Here is a 23969-nt window from a genome sequence, read left to right on the forward strand (position 1 = left end):
GACACCGCAGCAGTACAACATCATGTGGATCCTGACGGACCTGGCCTCTGTGCTCCTCATCTCACTCATCTTCGCTCTGCACTGGTAACTACTGAGCTGCTAGTGGCCGTGCTAGCCTCATCTGTTGTCCCCCTTGGAGGAATGAAGGGATGCTTTCAGTGACCTGAAGGGTTAAAACTGCTCTAGAGGACATCTTCCTCTTCAAGAATTAGAAAAAAAAAAAAAAAAAGGCCTTAAAGTCTCCAAAAACCTCTGCACTGCTCCTGCTTGCTATATATTTCCCTTTCCTTTTGGTAACTCAGACATCACCTACCCAAAGGATTCAGTGCAGACTTGGTGTGTTTAGAGTAGCAGCAGAATCCAGTTATCAAAGCTGGAAAACGAACTGATTTTTCTATTTTTTACTATTTAGATTATTTGGACATTGGATGTAACTTAGGAGGAGAGCTCTCATTGTTAATATTTGTGCACCTCATGTCTCTGTCTGCATATATCAGAGTCACTGAGGAATCCATCCTCCCAGACGAACTATCTGAAATATGAAATATACCCAGAAATACCTGAGTGTCACAGACACTATTTTCTTTCTTTCTGTGCTGTCCAAGACATTATCTATGTTTAATAACGGAGAAACTGGGGTCAGGCTGCTGGATGCTCAGCTCTGCCGTGGTTGGATCAGAAGCCAGGCTGTGCTCCTACAGCAGGAGGTGCTGGGCTCAGCTCTTCACCTGCCTGTGGGTGGGTGGAGGGACCAGACCAGCCAGCTCGGGGCTGTTTTCTGCAGGGGTGCTGGGAGCACAGCTCTGCTGCGGGTCACAGCAGGGGGAAAGATCAGGAAGATCCTGGGTGAGCAGCCTGGCTTGCTTATAAGCATGGCGTGGTTATGTGGAGTGCTTTGGTGTGGAAAAGGAGAGACAGCTATAGTTTTGCTTTGGAAGGCTGGAGAGGGATTAGTCAAAAAGGCGCCTTCAAAATGCTGTTTTACACGTGAAACGTGGACACTTAGACATCACAGCTGTGCATCAGGATCCCTTCTCACTAAAAACTTGAGCAAACCCTCAGGTACCAGGCCAGGTCCTGCCCTGACAAAGTAGAAAAAGGGTGATCGGGGCTCCAGGGAGCTGCGGGGGGAACCACAGCAAGCAGTGGCCTGATCCAAGCACTTTGCCCCTGGCAGGTGGCGAGAGCGGAGTTTCTCCTGCTGTGCCCACGATGGTGGCTCGATGCTGGAGAGCGGCACCTACAACAAGTTCAGGACAGGTGAGCGGGGTGAGGGGGGGCAGGAGATGGATCCTGCTCGGGGTCACCTCTGTCACGCCCATGTCGTGGTGAAGGATGGATGGGTTATCTCAGCATGGGTGCAGTGCTGTGGTTCCTCCCCAGTGATGAACATCACTTTTCATCAAAGCCATGAGCAACCTTGAGCTCTGCTTCAAGCAGAGGTTGGACCAGAGAGCTCCAGAGGTCCCCTCTGACCTGCTTTACTCTGGGATGCTGTGAAAAAAGAACAGAAGGGCACTGAGCACTCTCAGATCTCCACGGCAAGGTGGGGTCTGTTGGGGATACCCCCATGCGCCAGATTTCTGGACTAAAGGAGCAGACAAAATGACCCAACCTGGGCTGCAGGATTTTTTTTGGCCAAGCTGTTTGCTTGTGACTGCTGGCAAAATAGCTGGAGGTGTGTCAATAGCTCACTGCTTGTCTTCTGTTGCAGAGCTCAGCAACATGCCTGCTGTCGTGGCCTGACGCGGGCAAGGAGGAGGTGCAGACCTGCCATCTCGCGGAGGATCGGAGAGCAAAGCCTGCCCTGCTGCCCCTTGCTGAGGTGCAAACAGCAGCCTGCCTGGCGAGGGGCAGCCATTTGCCACCACGACCCCGATGGAGATGAGCACTGACCTTGTTCTCCTGTTGCTTTCCTCTCAGTCCCATGCCTGGCAGGGATCCCTGGGGTGTAAAGGAGCACAGATGGGGCTGCGTCCATGACGAAGCTGTGCACCACGGTGAAAGGATTAAACCTCCCTGGCAGGATTCGTGTAGGAACCACCATTTCCCTCTGAGACCACTGTACCTCATCCTGTAAGCCCTCCTGCAGTGTGTAAGCCCTCTGTTTGTGCAGCTTTGTTTTTATCTTCGCTGCAAACACCCGAGCACCCTCTGGTCCTCCTTGCCCTTGGTTGTCCACATCTCTCCAGTCTCCTGTCCACACACTCCCTTCCTCCTCTCAGGTCTGCTCCAGCCCCAGGAGCTCCCCAGCCCCACCACGACGGTCAAGTGCTGCTGGATGGTTCACCAGGGTCTGTGCCTCTCCATAACACAGGCAGGGACAGCTTAGGTTTTCCTTTCCCCTCCTCTAGTCCTGCCGTAAACCCCAATGGGACAGACTTCACCCTGGCTGTGGGTGAGGGAGTATTTTCCACAGATGCTAAAGGATTTCTTGGTGCCTTGGCCATGTGACTACCGGGACAGTAACCAGGAGCACAACACTTCTTCATCGAGCTGGGTGTGAACTGGTTCCACGAGGTGTCCTGTTTGCTTTTCCCTTGGGAAGGTCTTTGTTACCTGCTCTGCATCCTGGGATTTATTCCGATTTTCATTTCTCCCGGTGGCTGCTGGCACATACAGGGAAGGAATTCCATGCCTTGTTCTGCAAGGGAGATGTGAACATCTCCAGGTTTAAGCCATACATTTCTACTTGAACAGATAATAAAAACTTTTTTTTTTTTCTTTTGTAAATTTTAGGTGATGTTTTAAATACAGTTTGGCTCTCCAATCCTGTTTTGTTCTTATTCTAGGGGATTGGGAAAGGGGAAGAACGTGGCATTCAGATCATCATCATTCAGAGGTGTGTTTTTGCTGATTAAACATATCATCACAAATAAAAGGTGAAAGGGAAGTACAGGGTTTCAAAGTTAACTGTGCTGAAAAGCACTCAAATTTTCTAAGCTTGCAATTTTGAGGTATTTTGGAGGCTAGATGTGCGAAAAAGCAGTAGCTTCCCTTGGAAAAGGGCAAAAGGATTGGTGTAGAGCAGCTCCAGATCTATGAAGCGTGCAGAAAGGATCCTAATGATGGTGTTAGCTCCCTACCCCCCTTCTTAATTTTCTTAATTTTTGTGTCCACTGACGGTTCGCTCCCCCTTGCCGGATATTCTCACCAGGAGCCCCGTTCCACCAGAAGTCCTCTCCCTGCTGAGGACCTGGGGGCCCTGATCCCACCCGTGGAGCCACCACCACGACCGCACAGTGCAGGACAGCCTCCCGCAAGCCACTTTATGCCTTTTAATGAGAATATTTCACTTGGACATACGTTTTTTTTCGTGTTACATTGCTCGGTGTGAATACAAAGAGGCCAGCAGATGCTAATACATATGACACACAGGCACACGCACACAAGAGTCCCAGCACCCCCTAAATGGTGGGGTGCACGGGAGGCCAACAGAGCTGTGAACGAAGGGACGAGGGTGGCGGTGGGGGAAAGCTGGCCCAGACCAGCACTGGAGAACATTGCTAGGCTGCATCGTCTACTGAGCGTGTTGTGGGCGGCAGGGGTGGCTGGAGGCTCGTCGTGGTGGTAAGGGGGATCTCCTAGCAGCCCTGGCTGGCTGGTGGACGTCTCCAAGCAGCATTTTGTTTGCTTTGGTGGAGAGACCGAGGTCCAAAGCCACTGCTGTATCCCCGTCAGATGCCGTGCTCCTGGTGGCCTGGCAGGTAGTGCTCCTGGTGCCACAGCGCTGGGAGACTGAGCCCAGTAAGCCCAGCAAGGGTTACTTGAGCTTAACTGGTTAGTGACACCAACATCAGCTCTCAGCAGACACTTCTCACCCCTCCTGATGCCACCTGCCCAGGAACGTGCTCCTCTGAAGCCTGGATTTTGGAAAGGCACCCCATGCTCCTTCCCCTACCTCCCCCCAGACGCGACATGCCTTTAGCCTCCTCTCTGCCGGCAGGTCCCAGCTCTGGTCCAAAGGAGCTGCTCCACACTGCGTGGTGCTGGGTGGACAATGGGACAACCAGCCAGCAGATCGGCAGGGCCAACCAAAGATGGAGAAAAACCCTCTGAAATCATGGGCCTGTGCTCTCTGAGAGTGCTTCAGGCTCCAACCGGGACTGGCAGAGAGCCCTTTTATACAGCAACACACACAAAAGCACAACAAAATCATTAAGTTTTTTCCAGCTGTGATGGCCAAGTCCGTGTTTAGATCAGAGCCCTTTCTGCACATGGGCTTGGCCACAATCTTCCAAGAGCAGGAACTTCGAAATCCCTACGTCCACGTTGAAGCTTGCAGTAAAGATCCTCCCAGGGTTAATTTGTCTGGACACAAGGGGGGCAAAAGGAGATGACATCTTCTGAGCTTCACTTCCAGCTGAGCCCTTAGGTTGGGGAAGATGTGCCCCAGTCACTGGCTGTCACGGTGCCAGGGGGATCCTAGGGCGAGGAATTGTCCTGCAGGTCGCCCTCAGCCCTGAGTCATCGTCCAGATACCAGCGCAAATTGCGGGATATTTTTTTTTCTTTTTAATATTTTAAAAAATAAATAGAAGAAGAAACAGAACTTTAAAATTTGTTCTTTAAATATTTCCAGCATTGCACGGACAGCACTTCAGTACTCTAGCCTGTTCGATCAGTGGTTTGTTTGTTCTGATTCCTGGTTAAAATGTGCTCCTCCCAGCCTGCTTTTTCTTCCTGTCCTTAAGAACACGGTGTATTCTTCTGTGATGTCAAAAAACAAGCCCCGCAGTGTTCATCAGACACCTTTCCAGCATGGACTGGGGCTCTGCTACTCCTCTTCAAACCTGAAATGCCCATAAGCTCACCAAAAGCCGTTAGCATCTCAATAGCTCTCTCTTTACTTAAAATAAAAACACAAACCAAACCAAGCCACACGCACACGCACACACACACAAATCCTCTTCCCAGAGCCTTTTTGATGGCAGCTGTTGGGTTCAGGCAAACGTCCTGCCGGAGTTTCTTTGCTCAGTCACTGCCTGAGAGCAGTGGTGTCCCCTGGAAATCTTTGAGGTTTAAGGTGGAGTCGGGTTGCAGGGTGGGGAAGGAGGACGGGGGGGGGTCAGAGATAGTCATCCTCGCTCGAAGGGGAGGTGGGATTGGAGCCTTCGAGGTCAGAGTCCAGCGAACTCCCTGACGGCGTTCGGCTCATCTTCCACATCTGGGAGGCAAAGGTTCTCCCCCAGCTGCATGGGTACCCCACAGCCCTCAGCTGGCGAATTAGCCCCATGGCCACCTGCCAGTGGCTTCTTGCAGTTCACTTGCTACCCTTTGCACTCCTCTGTTTGCTCATGGCTGTTAGCATCTGGCTGATGTACGAGGTCAAAAGATCATCCATCTTGTAGCCCTGGTGAGGAGAGAGAAGATGTTACCTGCCTTTATAGCACAGCTTGGTCTCTGGCTCATGCCTCTTGAACACACTTGCTACAAGTCGTTAACTTATATATATGTTTCCAGGTATATTTTTCCCTTCTTTTTTTTTTTTCTTTTTCCTTCTTCCTTTTTCCACAGTTCTCCTTGAGTGATATGGCCCTGACACAAGGATCAAACACAATTTACAGTGCAAGTCTCTCCCAGGAGGCTGCTGAGGCTAAGGATGTGTGGAGCTTTGGAAGGGGAGTGGATTTTTCAAATGGCCAAAAATAATGTGAACGCCCCAAATTAATAACAGGACAGGACTTTTTATCCTACATGCTTTGAGTTTAAGATAGACTAAGCAGAAGTGTTTTGTTTTCTTTTTTTTTTTCCTTGTGGCTGTTAGTAGGTACAAGCTGGGCAAAGGATCTTGGTAAAAGGACACCCCCTGAGCCCACATCTGCTTTGATACGTTTTTCACTCCAGTGACATGGAGCAGTGTCCCATGTTCCTGGGTCGGCAATGCCCCAAGAACCTCAGGCTTGCCTGTAACTTGGAAGATGGACCTAATGAGAGCCCCAGTTGCTTGGGCAGAGCCATGGTGTGAGTGCTGCTTGTTTGCTTACTACAGGCTTGTCCAGTGCTACTGCCCTGGGGGCAGTGGCAGGGAAGTCTTGGATGAACTCTGTGCTGCCATAAAGCTCTCCATGGATGCATAGGAGGTGAGGCCTTACACACTTAACATATCCCCATACTTAATATCTAAATCATCCCTAGGAAAAGCTGTTCTGGAGATAGCAACCAGACAGTGCTGAAATCAAGGGGAAAAAATATAAAAATAAAAAAAGAAAAACACACATTGTTGGGTCTTCTATGAGACCACTTTCAGTCCAGAGAATCCCTGAGACATGGCTTATGGGAAGCAGTTTATTTTAGCCTGCCAAAGTCAGGATTTTTTCTAACTGTGCCCATCAATCTTTAACACTCCTTACCAGGGATGTCTCGCAGAGCAGCTTGCTTCCCCTCACCAGGTTGCCGATAGTTATATGGAAGTAGGTGTTGCCACTGCTCCAGTTGGAGATCTTGGTGAAGGGGTGAGTGATGAGAATATCCTGGTGGGAACACAAGACTCACACTCAACACGAGAGCCTCAACCTTTAACTTTCCTTCAAGCAGACCAAGGATGTCTGCTGAAATGAGAATATACCATGGCCTCACAGGAACAGCAGTGAAGTGCAAGACTGCGGATCCTCCATTCTCGTGGAGGACTGCTCTACTGGAAGGTCCATGTGGCTGGTGGAATAGCACAGCCTTTGGGATTAACCCTGTAAGGGGTTGGGGAGTTGGCTCAGGAGCACCTGGTGAAGACCTCAGTCTTGCTTACCTTGGTTTTGGGATCAATGAGGCTCACTCCATGCTTATTGATGGCAATTAGAAGGATTTCTGGATAATTTGGCTCTGTAGTTTGCTGTTGGAAATGAGATGAACTGGTTAGGGGAAGCGTCGTGCTAAATCAGGTGCTTTCCTATTTCCTCACCCAGTATCTTCTGCCAGCATTTGCATTTACATTTGGCAGCTAAATCACTCTGGGTGGAAAAATCACAGGATATTATTCAGATCCACTATGCCATCTAATGAACATGACAGAAATTAAGGTGCCTAAGTTCAAAGATATCATGAACGGTTTCAGCGTCATGTTTCCACACCATGCTTAATGTATGGTCCCTGAGTATGGGGGGTTGCAATAAGGTGCCCAGAGTTCTTGGACTTCATCACTACTGGCCTCCCCTGCCTGTGATGGGAACCTGGTGCCATGATGGGTGATCTGGATTGGGTTCACAGTGTGTGCAGGTGTGTGAAAATTACACGTTCCCCTTTCCCTTCACAAAGCAGAGAATGGCTCTTGCCTCCTCAGCAGTACAGCTGCGAGGATAGACCTGAAGAGGACTGAGATACGTTGATGCTCTACAATGCCCCAGTATTGTAAAGAGACAGGGCAGCCATAAATGAGTATCTCAGCCCTTTACTGATGGAGAGACTTACATCCTTTCCCTGTCTTATCAGGGTTGTTCCACTCCAGGCACTGGGACAACCCTGCATACCTGGAACCCCTCCATGATACGGGACTTCTGATACTGTCTCAAAGCTGCCAGGGAACCCCCAGGCAGAGCAGGTACCTTCACTTCAAAGAATGCTGATCCAAATGTAGGCCACTTGAAGATAATCTTTAGGAAGGCAAGCTTGGCTTCTTCTCTCGTTTTGCCTGCGTGCTTATTGTAGTATGCCACGATGGACTGCAACAGAGAGGACAGCAGAGCTGGAGGGTTTGCATTACCTTGGACCAAAGATTTTTGCAGGTAAAGAAGCATCATGCTACAAAGACGGACTATCCTACCAGAAACCATAATTGCTTCACGGTAACTGGGCTTTCGCTGAGATTCATTAACAAACCACAGCATATGGTGAACCTGTGATCAGTTCTTCCTGCCTATTAGCTGTTCTCAGATGGCAAGTTTCTTGGGATGAGTAAATATTAATTGGGCCAAGAAAGTAGCTGGAGAAGTTTTCCAGGTGGAGACATCTATTCTAGTCTCTGCTCCAATGAACACTTCACAGAAGTGTTGGTGGGTCACTGGAGCAGAGCCTGGAACTAAAGTAGGTCCTTTCTTAGAAGCTGTACTGATGACTCCATTATAGGGATTATAAATTTTGATCTTTCAATTTTGGGAGCAGAAGGGACTGAGGGGACTTCGACACAGAGAAGCCAATAATTTGCTTGTTAGACACATGGCCAAGTTCAAGTCCCAGCAAACAGAAAGGACTTACAAGATTGTTTCTTGGCAGTGAGACATCTACATTACTTTATGGCCTAGACTTGTCCGTACCTGTGCCACAGCTCTCCTTGTGTAAAGCGGGGAGAATTGCCTTTCTGCTCAGCAGTCTGCCTTCAGCAACAAAGCTTTATATGAGACCATCCCCTAGATGTGTCCATACAGCACTGCATCCACCACTACAGTCACAGCAACGTGCAGCACAAAGCCCACAACGTGTGTGTGTGTCTGAACACATGTACAATTCCTTCTCTTGGTGCTGTTGGAGAGACTGTGGCCCTTTTAAGGCTCAAGAGGGACCATGGGTCACTCCTTCTGGCAACCTGACTTCAGTGTTGAACATCAGACAAGTCACACGAGATGCTGGGTTTCCCCCCACCAAGCCTGACCTATGACTAAAGCTGCTGTTTTACCCGCTTCCAGTCATCTGGAGAGAGCTGCCGGACGAGGTCCTGAGGCACCAGCTCCTTCAGAAGCTTGGGGATGCTGGGGAAATAGGATTTGTCATCCTCAAACTTCACCCGGTAGATGAGAGCTGCCAACTGCAGGACCTCTTCCCGTGTACACTTGTGGTAGCCGCGCAGGTACTTTGGTAACTCCTGTATGTGGAAGAAAGCCATTCAGAAATAGAGGGGGTGACCTCAGACCTTCACCCTCTGGTGCTAAATCACATTTTTGGAGGTCTCCAGCTCCTGGATATGAGGCTCTGCCTTAGGAACACTCATAGTTGTTGTACCAAGTGTGGTGGACAGGCAGCTGCTCAGCTGAGACCACACTTGATGTCTAAAGATCCTCTCTGGCCTGAAACGTTCTCGTGTTACAGGGTGGTCCCTGTGGTAGGTATCAGATGTGTGAACCTACAGTCTTGTTCTCCCTCCCTCATTGCTGAAAATCCAACCCTTGTAATGGACAATTGGAATTGAATGTGTTTTTTTTCCTCCCTTTATTTTTCCTTTTCATTTTTTTTTCAATCTATTCCCCCATTACGAAAAGATGCTTGAAAATGTGTCAGGTAACTATCAAAGCATCAGAGGCTATGATAATATTAGGATAATTGCTTTATCCAGGCAAGAACACAGGGAACATCTGTGTATTTGCATACTTGTATGAAAAAGCTTTGGGACATGCACATGTCTCTTTCTTCCCAGATGAAACAAGTGCAGAAGAGCTGCAGCTTCTTGACTGGCTGCTGGGACCATCACAGCTCACGCCCAAGAATGAAGGAGCTGAAAACCTTCAGAATGCTTGTGAATTTGTACTCCCTGCTAAGGCTGAGTGCTACTGTGTCCCACTTCTTGCTACTTTCCCAAGAACATCTGGCCCAAATCTCAGCTGAGTTGGTTGCCTTACAGTGCATGAAGCCTGGTCCTTGCCATACAACCCAACTGTTCTTCATAGCTCTCTGTTGAAGGCAGGACTTTGTTCTGTTAAAAGTAAAACTTCATGCATCTGCACATACACAGTCTTTCCACCCTAATTCCTCCCAAAGTCTCTGCTGCTATCTCAGGTTCCCAGAGCACCTGGTAATAGTGGAAGATCGAATCTGCCATCGAATCCTTTCCAGGCGTTGTGTTGGTCCAGAGCTTTTTCATGAAGAACACTTGGTAGGTGAGGGAAGGCACTATACCTGTGCGAAGGAAGCAGGGAGCAGATCTGAGAGCAATGCTGAGAGCACCAGCCAGGTCATCTGTCAGGTTTTGCCCCCAGGGCTGGCACGGGCAGCACAACCACAGCAGCGTGGCCCATCTTTAAAAGGGCTGGAGGGCTCAAGGAGGGCTGTGCGTGACCCCAAAGGGAGAAAAGTCACTGTTACCATCTTTCGCTGGTCTTGCTTTCTTTATCCAGTCCGTCAGGTGTCTCACAAAGTCAAAGAAGAAATCGCCCTCGGGCACACTGATGACCTGGGGGCACAGCACATGGTTACAAAGGCTGAGGAAGCAGCGAGAGGCCACAGGCAGGGCTGGCTGTTGCCCCATCTCCTGCAGTTTTTGCTCACTGCTTTGTCTCAATTAGACTTCTCTGCTACAAACTGCTGATGCCAGAAAGCCATTGCCAACAACTTGCTCTAATTCCACCCATTAATTCTTATTGCACCTTCCTGTTTCCCTGGAGCAATTAATTTCCCTTCCTGATGACTATCTCTGTAGATTTCTTCCAGTTGCCCAAGGCAGCTCTAAGCTTGCACATTTTTCTTAATCCTTATAAACCAGCCAAAACCAGGACACCGTCTCAGCAACATGGGTCTTCTACCTCTTTCTCCTGATGGACCCTATCTCCTTTGCCCCAGATCAATGCAGCATCACAGGAACAGCTACCCAGAGGGGACCAGGCTGGCTCCATCTGGCAGTCCCCATGTGCTCTTTAACATTCAATTAATTCGCAATGCAGTGACCTCTTTGGGCAAAAAATGACAAAAATGACAACAAAGGCAAAAAAAGAGTGACTCTTGCCTCACTCTGGATCACACAGGGATTCGGTGGGCCACAATTAGTGTGAGATCCTGCACATAGGGTGGCACTGGCTGCATCACTCAGTCAGCAGGACACAGCAGGCTGCCACAGTGCTATCATCGGGCGTTAAAGCCACCTGCTCTCAACACAGGAGACCTTTGCCTGTTTGTGTTTTAAGCCCTTTGGGATGATTGCTGTGAAGCACCGAGTGTTTTGGCATTACCCCAGCCTCTGTGTGGGTCACTCACCTTGTCAGAGATTTTGACGAAGAGGCTGAAGCCTTCAGAAGATTTTAGGAGCAGCCTGTTGGAGATGTTCTGGCAGAAATCCTTGGCTTTTGTGCTGGACTCCACCTCAAATGCCTACAAAGAAAGGAAGATCATCACCACTGCTACCTCAAGATTAATTTCTGCTTCATGCTCTCTTCGAGGAGCTCTAGGCTCAGATATGTGAAAAGATGTAAGTGCCCACCACCAACGAAAGAAGTGATTTTATGGATTGTGGCTCTGGACATGTGAAAAGGAAATTTGCAGAAGTTCAGCCATGAACTTCTTATTGGGAACTTATTGGGAACTTAAACTTCTGCCAGTCCCATGCATGGCCACGTTTGCCTGAACCACCAGAACCCATGTTCCACATACCATGAGAGAATGGCCTGGAGCTCAGTGCCACTGCCCCTCAGTGCAAATGCGTGTTGTACCACAGGGACACTACTTGGCCAGCCCACCTGGGTGACTGCCATGGTCAAAGGGACCACAGACACGTGCCGAAGTCCCCTCTGCCTCCTTCTACTGGCTCTCACACAGATGCGTGTGTATAAAGCAGCTTATTACTAGTCACATAGAAAAAATACTCAGAGTGATAAGAAGTCCCAGGAGATCTGTAAAACCCCGTTACAGAAAAACATGGGCACACACACAGCTACTGGAGAAGAATACCCTTTTCCCTTCATGGGTGTGCACTGCTTTTCACATAAACTCCCTTGGAAATACAAGAATTTAGTTGTGCCCAAGGGCATGATGAAAGAGAGGAGCAGGCAAACCTCACTGGGAGACTAATCAGTAGCATGAGAGAGCAGTACCTGCAAGGACATGCCTATCTGCTCCAGCCTCAATTTATCTACATGCCTTATTAATGTCTAAGATGATTAATGAAAGGTTCCTGAGTGCAGATGTTATGATTTCTGCATCATCTCAGGTCAGAATGGGGAATAATTTTAGTTTCCTTCTTGCCAGCTCCCAGCCCAGTCCCTGGGACTGGTACCCAGCTGGGTATGGTTTGGTGGACTGAATCTGTCAGTTGAGGCTGCAAATAACTGATGGCCAAGGCCTGTGAACCACTGAGGGCGTGGATGGAGATGAACACATCCTGTTTCTCTCTTCCTGGAGTCAAAATTTGCAGTGAAGACTGACTCAGCACCCATGTCTGGAGAAGGTGAATTGCAGGAAATCAGACCCCTGAGCTCCAGTCTTCTATCCTGCCTCACCAAGGTAGATAAGGATGGATCTTTCTGATGCTGCTGTTTCAGACTCTTCTGGGAAGGCTGAATTTTTTCTGAATCAGAAACAACAGTAGCCTTTTCTGGGATTTTAATAAGAAAATTGACATCCATCCTGACAAAAATGAAGTTTCCTTCTATCCCATTTACCTCATCGGTGTCATCAGGAAAGTAAACCTTGTGGAAAATCTGGGTGGTTTTGTGTTGAATGGCTTCCACTTCTACGAGATGGGGAGGGTACTTTCTGGATCCATTCCTGCAAAACAGGGAGAGGCAAGTGCCATAGCATCAGCAACATCCTCCACCCAAAGTCCTTTTAGTTCAGTTTGGCTGAATGCAGAGAAAGGCTGTGAGCTTCCAGTGTCCCTCCAACTACTACCAAAACATCTCCTACTTGTAATTTCTAATGCATATTTGGATGCTGTGACATGGTCAGGACCTGGAGGTCTTTTGGTGCTGTACCTTAGGGCTTTCTGGAGTCTTTGGATGCAGTCTGCTGCCAACGGGTGATGTTTTCGGGACTGCAGAAACCTCTGGACATGGGGCAGGAGGATGTTACTTGGAGGGAAAAGGCCTGTACACAACCACAGCAGCTCCCAGCCTTTCTCTTCACTGTACCTAAATGAGGAAAGATCCAGGAGGAAAAAAGTTATGGCATGGACACTGCTCTGTGCTTTGGCATGGGTGGGTGGTTCTCAGCTAGAGGGGAGGAGACATGCTTAGGCTCCAGATCTCCTTTGCCCAACAGAGGCTAGTGTCTTTGGGCCAAGCAAAACCAACGACTCTTACTTGATGTGGTTGTCCGTAAGCTGCTTCAGGGTCTGGCAGTAGATTTCATCCTTCAGAGGCTCAGCTTTCAAGGCACCTTCAAATATTTGGTCTGTCAGCTCATTGACTGAGCGGGTCCTTTTGGATGGGTAGTCACCCATGTACTTCAGCACTGGTGGGAGACAGGAGTCAAGGATCAGCTAAGCGGGAGGTCTGGAGAAGCCCTTCTGTTGATGATGTGATAAAAGACATCCCACATTTGACTACAGAAGTGGCTGCAATTTGGTGGAGGGGGCACAGTGGTAAGGCTTTAAATTTCTTTAGGAGATGTCCAGCGAGCTCTCTCTCTTTTTCATGCATCATCTCAGGTCAGAAAGAACCACTTTGTGGTTGGGATGTAGGCCTAGGGAAGTTCTGTGACTACTGTGTTACCTGATCACACATAGTGATACCACTATAAAAGACCAGATTTTCAGCTGGTGTCATGAGGCAGAGCTCTGCAGACAGCACTGGAGCTGTGGTAACATAAACCAAATGATGACCTTCACCACTTCACCATATTGTACCTATTCTGCATGACAACAGGTCACAGTATTCTGAATAAATGTGTTTAACATGGAAAGGAGAATGATAAAATTGCAGATGTTCTCAATTTTTACCAGTCCTTTTAGTTCCTACTACTGCTGTTATTTGCTGCTAGGAGGAAAACTGTAGCAGCAGTAACTGTGCTGTAGCATCAGTACCGGGTTTATACCAACAGAACTGTTCGAACTAAAGTCTGTATCCTAGAGCAAAACCCTACCAAAACACAAAGGCGACTTCCACAGGTTAGATTTATATTTGTACTCAGCTTCTTTCTCCCATGCTGTCTTTATTCTGCCAGGAAAGTGATACTCAGGCATCAAGCCCTGTCCCTGAGGCCATGAGGACTAGTTTGTATCCATAATGATTAGGTCTACTCCCTTCTACAGCAGATGCATCCTGGAGAGTTGAAGCAAGCCAAAACAGAACTGTTGAGTTAACCGCTAAGCGATGTGTACCTGCAAGACTCAGTAACTTACTCCCTGGACCTTGCTTATGGAGAAGACACCCATCAGCTCTCAAGGATGCTCAAATACAGATTTCGGGATCAGATCCATCTCCAAGTCCATGACATGGTCCCAAAGCCCTTAAGAGGGACCAGAAACCTTTCTATGGGCTTTAGTTGGGTCTCTGAAGAAGCTGCTCAGCCCTTTGCCTGTCAGCCCTGTTGCCCAAGGGGTGCCCCAGGAAGTGGAAGGATATCAATGAAGGCCATGCAGGCTTCTTGGGACAGCTCCTCGCTCCCCAGGATCTTCTTCAGCAACGGCTGTTTGATGGGCTCACGGGTGTAACACCACAACTTGTCCTTCCCACGGCTCTTGGTGATCATGACCCTGCTCAGGGTGTGCTTGGGTGGTGGCCTGGTGGCAAAGGAAAAGCAAAAGGAAAGGTGGAGAGGTTACAGGGATAAAATGGACTGTGTGTAACCAGTGCTTCACCTGGAAGGCTGTTCACAACACCAGAATAAAGAACTCTTACACCAAGTGGCTATTCACAGTTTTACAGAGTATCTGTCTCCCGCTGTGTCCAAAGGTAGTCATTTTTCCTTTCCTAGGGCTCAGAAAAGTCCCTTTTGGACCCTACCCAAGCACCTTTTCTACTGAAATAAAAAAAAAAAAAAAAAAAAAAAAGCTTCTAACCACAAGAGAAGGGGTGATGGCAATGGGTGGTGAGGGAGATGGGCAGCAACAATGAAAGAATATTGCCCAGTAGAACAAACCCACCAGGGTGAAGACATCTCACAGGACTTGGTCTGTCTCCATGGGCTGCCAACCCCTCTAAACAGGAGCGGGAGTTTTTTGATCAGTCTGGTAAGCTACATTCAGCAGTGGTGCATGCTTTGGAGCTGAGATGAAAATGTCCCCACGTAATTCACCTGCTGCCTACGTGGTCTCAGGCTGTGTAAGGGATCACTGGGAAGGAATACTAGACCACTAAGCACAGCCTCCCACAGATTCACAGATTCACAGATTTCTCTAGGTTGGAAGAGACCTCAAGATCATCGAGTCCAACCTCCGACCTAACACTAAGTACTCCACTAAACCATATCCCTAAGTTCTACATCTAAACGTCTTTTAAAGACCTCCAGGGATGGTGACTCCACCACCTCCCTGGGCAGCCCGTTCCAATGCTTAATAACCCTTTCGGTAAAGAAGTACTTCCTAACATCCAACCTAAAACTCCCCTGTCGCAACTTTAGCCCATTCCCCCTCGTCCTGTCACTAGGCACGTGGGAGAATAGACCAACCCCCACCTCTCTACAGCCTCCTTTCAGGTAACTGTAGAGAGCGATGAGGTCGCCCCTGAGCCTCCTCTTCTCCAGGCTGAACAAGCCCAGCTCCCTCAGCCGCTCCTCGTAAGACTTGTTCTCCAGACCCCTCACAAGCTTGGTCGCCCTTCTCTGGACTCGCTCGAGCACGTCCATGTCCTTCCTGTAGCGAGGGGCCCAAAACTGAACACAGTACTCGAGGTGCGGCCTCACCAGAGCCGAGTACAGGGGGACAATCACTTCCCTAGACCTGCTGGCCACACTGCTTCTTATACAAGCCAGGATGCTGTTGGCCTTCTTGGCCACCTGAGCACACTGCTGGCTCATATTCAGCCGACTATCCACCAATACTCCCAGGTCCTTCTCGGCCAGGCAGCTTTCCAGCCACTCATCTCCCAGCCTGTAGCGCTGCTTGGGGTTGTTGCGCCCCAGGTGCAGGACCCGGCACTTGGCCTTGTTGAACTTCATGCAGTTGACCTCACCCATCGCTCCAGCCTATCCAGATCCTCCTGCAGAGCCTTCCTGCCCTCGAGCAGATCGACACACGCACTTAGCTTGGTGTCATCTGCAAACTTACTGAGGGTGCACTGGACGCCCTCATCCAGATCATCAATAAAGATATTAAAGAGGACCGGCCCCAGTACCGAGCCCTGGGGGACTCCACTAGTGACCGGCCTCCAACCAGATTTGACTCCATTCACCACAACTCTCTGGGCCCGGCCATCCAGCCAGTTTCTAACCCAGCGAAGCGTACGCCAGTCCAAGCCCCGAGCAGCCAGTTTCTTGAGGAGAATGTTGTGGGGAACGGTGTCAAAAGCCTTACTGAGGTCAAGGTAAACCACATCCACAGCCTTTCCCTCATCCACCAAGCGCGTCACTTCGTCATAGAAGGAGATCAAAGATCTCCTGAAGATGGGTACTTCAGCTGTGACCGCTTTAGCCTTTTGAATGGGTCTGGTTTGGTTTTGTTGATGGAGTTTTCTTTTGTTAACCAGAGATTCTAAGCCTTGGAGATGGGGAGAAAAAATGGGTTGAGGCAGGATTGCATGGGGCAGCCTTTCTCTCTGTCAAGCCAAATGGCCTGGGGGGGAGCCAGCCCCAGAAAAGGGGCCCCTCAGCCCCCCCAGCCCTCCTCCTTGTCCACATGAGGGCATCTTCCAGGCCTCTCCCAACGCAGCCGCCTTTGGCCTCGCACGGGCCACTCCATCACAGAGCCTTGCTGAGGTCACAGTGGCCACCGCTGTCACGCCTTTGCCCCGGGCCCTATAAAAGAGGCCCCCTGCCGCTGGCCCGCCACTTGCTCAGCAACTCGGTCCTCTGAGAGCCAGCGTAAGCGGCAGGAGGAAGGCCAGAGAAAGGAGCAAGGCGAGCGGCAGCCCTCCTCGGTGTGAGGACCGCGAAGCGATCTGAGGAAGCACCGAGAAGATGGCAGCTAATGGGAGAAAGATGTCTCATGGGCAGAGGGACAGCACCTGCGGCACAAAAGACATCAGTGCCTGGGGGAAGCCTGCTGCCCGGCCCAGAGACGATTATTGGAGATATCACTGGCACCGCAGCGATGCGGGGAACAGGCCGGCCCCTCAGACATCCAGCAGCAGGGGGCCTGGGCCTAACCAGAGGTGCAGTGGTGGTGTGGAGCGAAGACGGGAGCGTGATGCGGAGAGCCGTGGGGAGCAGAGGCGTGCCCATCGGCCAGATCGCAGCGAGGGACCCAGCCGTGGCCGTAAAAGAGATGGCGGCGTGAAACCCACGAATGAATATCAAGTGGAGAGTGGCATGGGACCAGGCAATGGAACTGGGCGACCCCCTCGTTCGGCACCCTGGCCGGAGAACACAGCTGATGGGAGGCATCCCGTGTGGGCAGTCCCAGGCAAGGACTGGCTTGTCCTCCTGCCTGACACCGTGGAGCCCATGGAGGTGGATCCACAAGAAGAGGCGGAGGAACCCATGGAAGTGGATCCACCTCGGCCACATCAGACCTGGGACTACCCCGGCAGCTCTCTGCTGCGTGCCATGAGAGAACACCGGTAGCTACGCAGCAGGGCCCGGCGAGCTCCCTACTCCTCGTCGCGCAGGCTCCATCCCAGGCATTAGCTTGGAGCCACCAAACACCTGGCAATAAAGAACTCTTGCTGATATTCAGGGCTTGTGTGCGTGTTTCTTTCCCACCCGCCAGCCCTTGTGCGAGAGGTGTCAGCCCCTCTGCACAGAGCCTCGAGGAAGAGCACAAGAGAGGACCCAGCTCCCTTTGGGCTGCTGCGCTGGGCTGACAGGAGGAGTCCCCAGGGGCCACCATGCGCCTTTAACATTTGTGAAAATAAACTGAGGGGTGAAAATAGTAGTGTGGAAGCGATTAGAGGTGGCTAATTTCTTATATTAGGAGTGAGTTTCTATACCTGAGTAATTGGTAACGACAGACACGGAGAAGGCTGAGGTACTCAGCAACTTCTTTGCCTCCGTCTGCACTGGTAGATGGGCTTCCCAAGTCTTTCATTTCCCTGAACCCGTAGGTGAAGGCTGGGGGAGCAAAGTCCCACCCACTGTAAGTGCAGAGCAGGTTCGAGACCACCTGCTGAATGTAAACAGGTCCAGGTCTATGGGACCTGATGACATGAATCCCAGGGTCCTGAGGGAACTGGCTGATGTAGTTGCCAAGCCTCTCTCCATCACAGTTGAAAAGTCCTGGCAGTCGGGCGATGTCACTGGTGAGTGGAAAAATGGAAACGTCATGCGCCTACTCTTCAACAATTAAAACAAAGAATTGAACAAAGAGTGCTACTCTTCACCAATTAAAACAATTAGGAGACATTTCTTCTCAGAAAGAGCGGTCAGGCATTGGGACGCGTTGCCCAGGGAGGTGGTGGAGTCCCTGTCCCTGGGGGTGTTCAAGGCAAGGTTGGACGTGGTGCTTGGGGACGTGGTTTCGTGGGTGACATTGTTCGTAGGGGGATGGTTGGACCAGGTGATCTTGGAGGGCTTTTCCAACCTTAATTTTCCTATGATTCTATTATTCTGTGATCTTTTGGAAAGTCAAATGCAAATAAGACAGGGCCAAGCAATTTCCACAGGAAGGCTCTTCAGCTTTCTGTCTTCTCAAAGAAAATAATAAGTACCAAATTAGGTCCTTAAATTTATTCTGAACACAGTATTTGCTCTAGAAAGCAAATCGTGTTTGCGAGATGGTACATCTTCTGGGGAAATACTATCTCTGGGACTGAAAATACGACCAGATAATACTGGTGGGTGTGGGTGGAGGGAGGACAGACTGGGCATTGGTTTCTGTTTTCACAGACCCAGGAACAGGCTTGAGAGCATGTGTTACACAGTGTATTACAGCTGCCAAATGCTGCACTGCCACGTTTCACAGCATCCATGTACAGCTCTTTACTGATCACCAGCCTTCACATCGACAAGTGAGCAGCTCTGTGATGTTGATGGCCTCAGCGAGTCAGATTTAGAAGCTTACTCCTGAACACCTTGTTAACCACAAAACCAGCCCTCCTTTGCAGCAGCAATGTAGCAGGCAGTGCAACAGGCTAGCTTGTACCACAGCTGTGGCATCAGTACGTGTTGTTTTTGGAGAAACCTGCTGGTTTCTAACTTTTTCTTCCCTCCTTCTTTGCTTTTCCAGCTGACTTTGGCTTCTGTGCCCAGATCACTCCCGAACAGAGCAAGCGCAGCACCATGGTGGGGACCCCGTACTGGATGGCGCCTGAAGTGGTGACACGAAAAGCCTACGGGCCCAAAGTGGACATCTGGTCACTGGGGATAATGGCCATCGAGATGATCGAAGGAGAACCCCCCTACCTCAATGAAAACCCCCTGAGAGTAAGCGAGTGCCTTTTTTTTGCCCTCAGGCCTTCGCTGAGCCTGCTGGTTAACCTAGGCTCTGGAGGAGGCAGGTGAACCTCCGCTGTGGTTTCATCACATGCAGCTACACGTCTCCTTAGATGCTGTAGTGAGAAGATTGTGGTCATTTAAGTTAGAAGCCATGGCTGGTTCTGGGTGGCAGAGGGCACAGGCTCTTCCTGTTGCAGACCTTCAGGTAGGGTCTGAGTTAATCCTGTGGTGCATCCATAATTCCCCCCCTTCTGGAGAGGCCGATAGGGGCACCTTCTGGCCCCAGAGTGCCTGGCTTCTTAAATCCTTGTGAGTGGGGAAGAGAGCTGTCCTTGAATTCAAAGAATACCACATTACTCTTTTATAAACAGGCCTTTTTCTTGCTGGTGCATTGTTCTTCTTTGCATGCTCCCAGTAAAGCTCCAGGTTTAACAAGCCTTTAGTCAGGCTTTGCCCCGCTGGTGTCTTTCCCGTCGTATTCTTTAATGAAGGGGGAAATTCTGTCTGTTTGTAGGAATGCGGCTGTTCTTGGTGTAAGCCAGTTTTATGGCTTTTTTTCTAAGCTAAACAGGACGAAGGGATCTAGAACAGTTCTGTTTAACTTGTTTCCACCTCTTTGACTGGAGGTGATTTTGGGAGAGAAGCGCAGCAGTGAAGAAATGCGAAAGGAAAAAGTTGGTGTGGAGTTAAATGAGGATGGCTAAGCAACGGGGTGCTTTGCTCTCATTTAACTTAACTTGTTGCAGTTCCCAGGCTATCAGACCTCTACCTTGAGATGTGATGAGCAGTGAGCTCAGAAGGCCTCTGCCAGATGTCTGTTTCCTTTTAAAAGGCATCTAGCGATTTTCTTTTAATAGTAAAATTTTGCAGTGGATGAATTCTGAATTTCCTGATTCTTAGAGAATTCTTCATTCCCAAGCAGCAGCAAAACGACTCCACTTGTTTCTGTAGGGTGTTAAGTGCTGCTTGAGAACCTACTGGCCATCTTTTGTAAAGGACCAACTGCATCTTTAGAGTATTGACTTTTTAGGCCTTGTGCATTTGGGCAAAGTATCGAGAGAAGAAAGCCTCCTGTTTCTTCAGGGGTACCTTCCCATGAGGATATAGTTATTGAAGGAGTCGAGCACCGGCAGAGCTGTGCCAGCCAACTTCCCTCTGTAAACACAGTCTGGACTGCTGGTTTTGTCCTCTTAATCCCTTGAGAGGGCTGCAGGATCCAAACCCAGATTACGAGGGTAAAGCAATAAAGGATTGGATCCCATCCACATAAAAATAGGGCTGGCAGCTCTTCTCTTTGCTGAAACTTAAGCATTTATTAGTCACCCTGATAAGGGTTTGTTTTGGTTTTGTTTTTCCCCATTGAACTGTGGGGAGGGAGAGGAAAAATGGGTGCCTCTGTAAACCGCAGCTGGAGTCTGACCTTCGTAACCTCCTGTTTCTTTGGTGCTTGCTTTGCTTTAGGCCCTGTATCTCATTGCTACTAACGTGACTCCGGAACTGCAGAATCCAGAAAAGCTTTCACCCATATTCCGAGACTTCCTAAATCGCTGTCTTGAAATGGACGTGGAAAAAAGAGGTTCTGCAAAAGAGCTGCTCCAGGTAAGTGCTGGGGAACGGGACGGAATTAAGCATTCTAGAGTGAGAATAGGCATGTGGAGAAATGTCATTTGGGGTCTTAAATACTGCATCATCTGAAGTCACAAGCACAGCAGAGATAATTTACCATGAAGAAACGAACAAAAAAAACCAAAACCAACCAACCAAAAAACCCCAAATCCCTAACGAAGCGTTAACAGAGTACTTTCCTTTTTGTGCTGTACTTGCTACTGGCAGCAGCTGTGCAGCGTGTTCTGTAACCAACCTCAAATAATTGCCGTGCCCCGAGCCTGCCAACTGCTGAGCCCCTTAATTCCCGTGGCTTCTTCACGCAGCTCACCCTAACATCTGGCTGTGGTGTTGCGGTCTGGCCATGCCTGTTCCCATTTGGATAACAGGAGGGCTTCCAGCTATCGAATGCTCTGGTTGTCTCCCTTCTGGGGGAGAGTTCCCAAAGCTTTCTGGAAGGGGCATGTCTTGCATTACCTGCAGCAGTTTGGCGTTAACACATTTTGCCAGATACAGCTCTTCCTGCAGAGGTGATGGAACCAAGCTTGTGAGAAATCCTCAGTTATTTCACTGAAAACCTGGTGTCTTTGTCTGGACTCGTGGTGAAAGTGAAGGACGAAGCTGCCAGGCTTTTTACCAACACAGATGAGGAGTGTTCATGTGTTTCCTTTTGTCAGACCTCCCACGGGGGTGGAAAATGTGCTTCATCCCTTTGTAAAATAAATCTGTGATGATGGGGCCCTCAGACGTCAACTGTGAGACAGTTGTCTCTTTTTTGGTGTTCCTTTCTTTCCTTTAGTTTGTCTACTGGGTTCAGCTTTGGGAGTGCTGCTGCCTTTCTGAGACACTAATGAAGCATTAATCACCGGCAGAAAGAATGGCAGTAGATGAAAGCTGACTTTTTCTCCTGGACTTGCCAGCTCCAGAGTATCAGACAGTAGCAGGGTTGTGTTCCTTGGGGCAGGAGAACATTGGGACTGCAGCATTTCTGCCTGCCTTTACCTTTTAGCCTCGGATTTTTCCACCTCTGAAGTGTGTTCAGATTGGGTGGTTGATCCCTTCTGGTGCTCAGAAGTCCTGGGGGACTTAATTATTTTGGGTTTTCTGAACAGCTTGTGGGCTTCATGCCTCCACTCGTCTGATTAGCTGTTTTGTGTCAGTCTCTGTCCCCCACTAGACTTTCTCTGCGAGGCTGGAGTATTGCAAGCTTTCCACTTAACCCTGAACACAGGGAAAACTTCTTCCTCTGTTCCAGATGTTATGTTTTAAGCCTTGCCCCCGAAACAAACACCACATGTGCTGCAAGAAGCACTTTGTGACACCACCTACTGCTTGTTGCGTGCTCGATAATCAATATTGTTTAACAGAACAGAGCACCTGGTATAGGAGATGGCCTGACTGGTCCTGTTGTGAATTCCCTGCTGTGCTCCTCAGTCCCAGCTGTTCTGAAAATTTCTAATAGCTTTAGAAGGCCAAGGCAATGTTTTCAGCAGATCTGTGGTGACAGGAAAGGAAGAATGGAGAGATGATTGCTTCAGGAAGCCCTGTGCAATGTTTTGGAACTGCACAGGTTGCTTTTACTTACACCTCCCTTCCACAAAGAATTTCCCTGCAGATTTTGCATAAATTTATTTCCTGGGAGAACTTGCTTAGTCTTGAGAGTGTATAAACATTGGAGAAATTAGGATGTGTTGGGTGCAAAGCTCTTTATCAGTTCAGGTGAGGCCCAAAAGTCACGGTGAACTTTCTTGCTCATCGTGCCTTTTTTGTTTCGCCTGCTTGGAGGTTGTTGGAGTTCATACAGGTCTAGGTCCTGATATTTTGTGTAAACACCAGGCTTTTGGGACATGTTCTGAGAAATGTAACCTTTTTTTTTCCTTTTTCCTCTTCCTAGCACCAGTTCCTGAAAATTGCAAAGCCTCTTTCTAGTCTCACTCCTCTGATTCTTGCTGCTAAAGAAGCAGCAAAGAACAACCATTAAAGCGGGGGAGCCAGCACAGCCGTCGTGTCAAGCCTTTTAGATGTTCCCTACAGAAACCGAATTACCTGTCCCTGTCCCCTCCCGCTCCTCCTTCACAGGGGTGTTCTTAAAACTTTGATCTGCCTTGAAGGGTAGCAGATGTATCGTTTGCTGAATGTGGGAGGGCACGCAACAGGTACGCTGCTGATCTTGCGTAGTGAACTGTCTTTCCATCCTCCTTGATGGGCACGGTAGGGGAAGGGTATATTTTATGGCTGGGAAGATCTTCTGAGAACATCTGAACCTGACCTACCCGTAGCAAAGCCAGTTTGTTTTCGTATTTCTTACTGTGTTTATTTTTAAATATAATGTGGAGCCTTTAGACCATGTTTATCTTAATAAAGTAAATCTTCTGCTGGCTGGACTCCTCCTGCTTTTGCCAAGCTGCTCTTCCAGCACTGAGGCTGCTCTCTGCTGTGGATGACTTGAGGAGGGAAGGAAGCAGGCAGCAGCAATCGGGACAGCTAAAACAACTGGAAGGGGAACGAGGGCAGGACCATGCAGCCCTCCCGCAGCACCGCTGGATGCTTCGGGGGAGCAAGGAGAAAGCCTGTGTGTGCTTCTTGCAGCTGTTGGACAAGTCGTGATCTTTTTGCCAAATTGTGTGAATCAAGGTCCTTCCCCGCACACTTTCGTTTCAACTCAAGTAATTAAACAGCTTTCAAAGAGTTCTGATATTCTAGAAAAATCACAGGAAAAATCAACTGGGATTTCTTTTAGGGTTATTTTATTAGTGCTGTCAGGCTTCGTGGAGACCTGCCCTGTAAGAGAAAGCAAACAGAACAATTGCTCTTAGGAAGATAAGATCTGCCTGCAAGATGATGGTGAAAACTCTTGCTTCTTAGACCAAGGCCAACAGAAAACAAACTGATCATGGACAGTGTTTCCTTGGAAGCATAGGGGCATTCATTTTATTTTTTTTTTGAAATGAGCGAGTGAACTGATATCTTTATGCTACTGACTCCTTTGGTTGCTAATGATATGTAAAACAACAGCGATCCTGGAACTACTAGAGAGATCGGGTGTAAACACTGGCATTATGTTGAACTGTATCCTGATTTTTAATAAAAGGACTGCTGCATTTCTTAACTCGGGGCTGAGGGAGGGTTGGAGAATTCACTGTCACCAGACAATTCTGTCGGATGGGATGGGTTTTCATGTTATCGTCACTGGGCGCTTACAAGCGATGCATTAAGTGATACAAGCTTCTGTAGTCCTGTGGGATAGCGAGTGGCTCTGAAGAGGAG

General features: G+C 49.1%; 1 protein-coding gene and 1 long non-coding RNA gene across 3 annotated transcripts; one reads left to right on the plus strand and one right to left on the minus strand.

Moving 5' to 3' along the window:
- The first annotated feature begins 10 nt into the window (after positions 1-10).
- On the plus strand, positions 11-4321 carry LOC310880971. Of its 2 annotated transcripts, XR_014572019.1 has the most exons (3): positions 11-84; positions 1178-1260; positions 1715-4321. It is a non-coding gene; the product is annotated as an uncharacterized lncRNA (long non-coding RNA). The 2 variants fall into 2 exon arrangements; XR_014572020.1 differs by lacking the exon at positions 11-84 and having other exon boundaries at positions 907-1260.
- On the minus strand, positions 3266-15360 carry LOC310880951 (unconventional myosin-VIIa-like). Its single transcript, XM_083797498.1, has 12 exons — positions 14192-15360; positions 12929-13082; positions 12602-12757; positions 12290-12395; positions 10890-11003; positions 10005-10092; positions 9712-9818; positions 8605-8790; positions 7538-7654; positions 6745-6828; positions 6353-6472; positions 3266-5352 (listed from the first exon to the last, which is right to left on the minus strand). Exons 1-12 carry the CDS (start codon positions 14316-14318, stop codon positions 5263-5265), a joined length of 1449 nt encoding a protein of 482 aa, XP_083653624.1. The 5' UTR covers positions 14319-15360; the 3' UTR covers positions 3266-5262.
- Between the last annotated feature and the right edge of the window lie 8609 nt (positions 15361-23969).

Source organism: Anser anser, assembly GCF_964211835.1.
Source record: "Anser anser genome assembly, chromosome: 1".
In the NCBI taxonomy this organism is placed as follows: Eukaryota; Metazoa; Chordata; class Aves; order Anseriformes; family Anatidae; genus Anser; species Anser anser.